This window comes from Propithecus coquereli, unplaced genomic scaffold, assembly GCF_000956105.1.
Source record: "Propithecus coquereli isolate 6110/MARCELLA unplaced genomic scaffold, Pcoq_1.0 Scaffold13, whole genome shotgun sequence".
NCBI classification, from domain to species: domain Eukaryota; kingdom Metazoa; phylum Chordata; class Mammalia; order Primates; family Indriidae; genus Propithecus; species Propithecus coquereli.
The window spans coordinates 13,645,290-13,649,596 of NW_012137191.1; the positions used below are offsets into that span (position 1 = coordinate 13,645,290).

The 4,307-nt window shown below is 40.6% G+C and overlaps 1 protein-coding gene across 1 annotated transcript in view; it reads left to right on the forward strand.

The window, feature by feature from the left end:
• Window positions 1-1,552, forward strand: part of BST1 (bone marrow stromal cell antigen 1) — a 22,612-nt gene extending 21,060 nt beyond the window's left edge. The window contains exon 9 of the mRNA XM_012638416.1: window positions 1,190-1,552. Coding sequence (XP_012493870.1) covers window positions 1,190-1,316 — 127 coding nt within the window. The 3' untranslated portion in view covers window positions 1,317-1,552. The remainder of the gene's footprint in view (window positions 1-1,189) is intronic.
• The last annotated feature ends 2,755 nt before the right edge of the window (window positions 1,553-4,307 follow it).

Genomic DNA, 4,307 nt, shown 5'->3' on the forward strand with positions numbered 1-4,307 from the left:
TTATAAATTTAATAACAATAATTAATTTGTATTAAAACCAAGGTAACTGCTAGTAGTACATAAAAATCGCCCTCACATACAGATTCACATTGACAAGAAAAGCTTGTTAAGCTAAAATGTGGCAAACCAATACATAGAAGATGAACCCAGACTTATTAAGCAAAGGAAAACAAAACAGCATGTTTCTGTTTGTGCCTGATAATGGATATAAATGATGGAAATAGGTCTGAGAAGATAAACTCCAAACTGTTGACTGTGGTTTCTTATGGGGAAGGGAGTAGGAACTGGAAAAAGATAAAGGGAGACTCTCATTATTATTGTATGTAGTTCTGTGTTATTTTATTTTCTTAAAAAATAAAAGTAAATGTATCCTTATATTAATTAATTATTTAAAAGCAAAAGTAATTTTCAATTTGAATGAATCAAGTCTGGGACATTAACTATATGAGAAGTGCAATTTTAGAAAATGTCCAGCAGGAGGAGCCCAAACACAAGCTTGTGGGTGAGATCCTTCAGCGAAAAAGGGTGACCAGCATTCAAATGCAGTCAGGAACTTTTAAGGACCCTGCCACGAGTCCAGAGCTATGGGGTATATTTCCAAGCCAACATTAGATGGTTTCATAATTTTAAAAATTCATATTTTAGTTAATTTAAAAGAATTCAGCAATTTCTGTTTTAAAAATCCAGTGGTCAGACACCATTTGCTATGAACAGGGTCCATAATTTGGCCAGGCTCTCTCTCAATGTCTCTATTTCAGGACAGATTTTTCTTCACCAGTTAAACTCTGGTGATGTAATACCCACCAGTAGAGAACTTGGCTAACGCTGCGGTACACCCACACAATAAGAATTCATCCACAAGAAGAATGAATTAACTCCATGTGTACCAATATGGAAGTATGTCCAAGAGATGAAGTTAGGTGAAAACAGCAAGCTGCAGACTCCACTTGTGCTTAGATAAAAGGATATGTGCATGTGTGCATGCATGTGTGTATCACATTCTGGAAGGACAACTCAAACCATCAGAGATGATTCCCTAAGGAAAGTGTGAATGCGCAGACTAAAAGACTTTCCTCTTTCCAACTTTCTTTAGTATGCAGATTTCTCCACAGTGCGCATGTATATTTTGTTGACTATAGGTGCCATTCACCAATACTGACATTTTCTCTATTTCCTTTTTAATTTGCAGGGCAGCGGTGTCTACTCAAAGAGAAGCCCCATCTTATTTTGCAAAACAAAGTGCCAGCCATATCATTCCCCTCTTACTGGCTCTAGCTTCAGGAACCCAAATGAAACTAGAAACTCAGCTGTGCTGATCTAACCAGCCTCCTGCCCTGCAACCCGCCCTTGCCCAGTTGTCATTTCTGTTCTGTGTATACTGAGTAATTCCATTGTCCAAAGAAGCTTAATTTCTGTGAAAACAAAGTCCTGAAATGGTATTTCAGAAACAAGAAATTAATCTATTCCTATTTAGCAGGTTAAAACTTCTGCATTAGAATTAAAGAAGTTGGCTGAGCATGGTGGCTCACGTCTGTAAGCCTAGGAGTTTGGAAGGCTGAAGCAGGAGGATTGCTTGAGCCCAGGAGTTCAAGACTAGCCTGAGCAAGAGTGAGACCCTGTCTCTATGGAAAAAAAAAAAGATTAGCTGGGCATGGTGGCATGCATCTGTCTGTAGTCCCAGCTACTTGAGAGACTGAGGCAGGAGGATCACTTGAGCCCAGGAGTGGAAGGTTGTAGTGAGCTATGATGATGCCACTGCACTCTAGCCTGGGCGACAGAGCAAGACCCTGTCTCAAAAAAAAAAAGAATTAAAGAAGTTATTATTTTCTTATTTTTATAATGGCACAAATCATTGAAATCCAGACTGCTTGTTATATAATCAAACATTTTTAGAAAATTCTAATAGAACTATATTTTATATTGTCTAGATTTTCCTATTTCCCCAGCAGGGCACACTGCATGCTTATTGACAGGTTAAGATATTTGGACACTATATAAATGTACACATATATATTTGATACGCAAAGATTTATGTATAAAGATGTTCATTTAATGGTTATTCATAATGAGGGAAAACCCAAAATGTCCAATAATATTTACATATTTACTGAAATTGTTTGGAACCATTTATATAAGGTTTAGAATGTCTGTAGCATGGAATATCATTCAACAAGTAAAAGTCATGTTTGCCAACTCAAATGTCCTCCAACTAGTGAAAGGATAAACTGACGGTAGTAAATCTATACCATAGAATACTACTAAGCAATAAAAAGTAACTATTATTTATATAAGCAAAAATATGAATGAAACTCAAATACATTCTGCCAAGTAAGAGAAGCCAGTCTAAAAGGCAACATACCATGTGATTCTATTTAGATGACATTCTGGAAAAGGCAAAACTATAAGAATGGAGAACAGATCAGTGGTTGGGGGATTGTTATGACTAGGGGCAGGGCTAACTGCAGAGGGCAGTGAGAGGGAATTTTTGGGAATGAGGAAACTGTTCTGCATCTTAATTGTGGTGGTTGTTACATGACTCTATGTGTTTGTCAACACTCATGAACCTGTACATCAGAAAGAATAAATCTCATATGTAAATTAAAAAGAAATGTTTTCAAAGAACATTTAATCACATAGGAAAATGTCAATGATACATGTGAGAGATAAGATATAAACCTGTTTATCACATGATTCAAATGTCTAAAATACAATACAAATTTAATAAATTATATTATGAATGTGTGTTTGTATAATATACATATATTGTAAATGAATGAAAGGGAAGGAAATAAACCAAAAGGCAGAGCAATTATCATTAGATAGTGGTCTTATCAATGATCATATTTTTGAATTTTGACCTTTTTGCATTTTCCAAATGTTCTCTCCAATGAGCATGCACTACTTTTATAATCAGAAAAAGAGAATCCTATATATACACACACACACCATATATGTGTAGCAATTTGACCCAACACAAAACATTTCCAGAAAAGAAAAACAACACCAAAAGCTTGACACAGACACTTCTGTGTTCTCTTCACTGCTTGTCTATCCTAAAGCAAGTGTGGGTCATCAGGCAGGAGAGCGCACCGATTCTGATGCCCCAGGGCCAGCAAGCAGCAGTGGGAGCTCTTTACCTTCCTGTGGGGCCCTATAAATCTCCATAGAGGAAAAGAGAATGGTCAAGGCAGCCCGAGGCAGTGCTGCTCGTCACACCTGCAGCTCTGAGCGAGGAGCTCTTTTTATCTATTTATGTATTTATTTATCTTCTTGAGATGGGGGTCTCGCTATGTTGCCCAGGCTAGTCTTGAACTCCTGGGCTCAAGCGATCCTCTCTCCTCAGCCTGCTGAGTGACTGGGACTACAGGTGCAGACCAGCGTGCCCGGCCGGAGCTCTTCTGTACCGGACCACCCCCGTCTCTGGTGAGGCCCTCTTAACAGGGCCTCTACTCAATTTTTGTGGACACTAGATCAAATATTCACCATAAAATTGGGAAATCGCACAGCTTTCATTATACAGATTTTCAACTCAACTTTGTGAATATCTAGAGATCATCTCAGACACTGATGTGGGCAGGCCTCAGTCTCTCTCATTAGAAATGATGTAACAGCTTCCTAACCAGTTACCTCTGCCTTCTGTTTTTTTCTCTTCCGGTTCCTCCTCATCTCCCACCATAACCCCTTCCTGTGGGGTCTACACTGGGTCTGCCCACCCCATGATGCTCAATCCAGGGGTTGTCTCAGCGCTGGCAGGAGAGGCCAGGCTACTTGACCATCACGATTGATCACCTTCATCATCATCACTACTACCATGACCATAGCCAGCGTTTATTGAGTTATGGTTGTCACGCCTTCCGGTTTCCTTCCCCAGCACAAGCCCAGGCACCCGACAGGACAGTGGATTCCTCCCTCTAAACCAGGATGCTCTGGGGCCAGGAGTGATAGGACAACCGCCTGCACAGGGATCGAGCAGGGGTTGGGAACCAGGTCAGGCTCACAGGGGTCAAGGAAACAGACTGTGGGAAATGAGACTGCAGAGGAATGAAATCCACGAAGACCGGGCGTGCGGTACAATGTGCCTGTGGTGTGGCCACTGAATTGTACTGTAAAGGTGGTGTCAGCTTCTTAGAGCAGCTACACCTAGCTGGGCACCATCACACTGAGTTGCTTGCGATAACCCAGATGTGCCCTACTTTCTCCCTCCTCAGGGTCTCCGAATATGCTGGTCTCTCTGCCTTGGTTTCCCTTCCTGCTCTGCCATCCGTTTGGCAGACTCTAAGACCAGCTTTCAGCATAACCTCCTCACT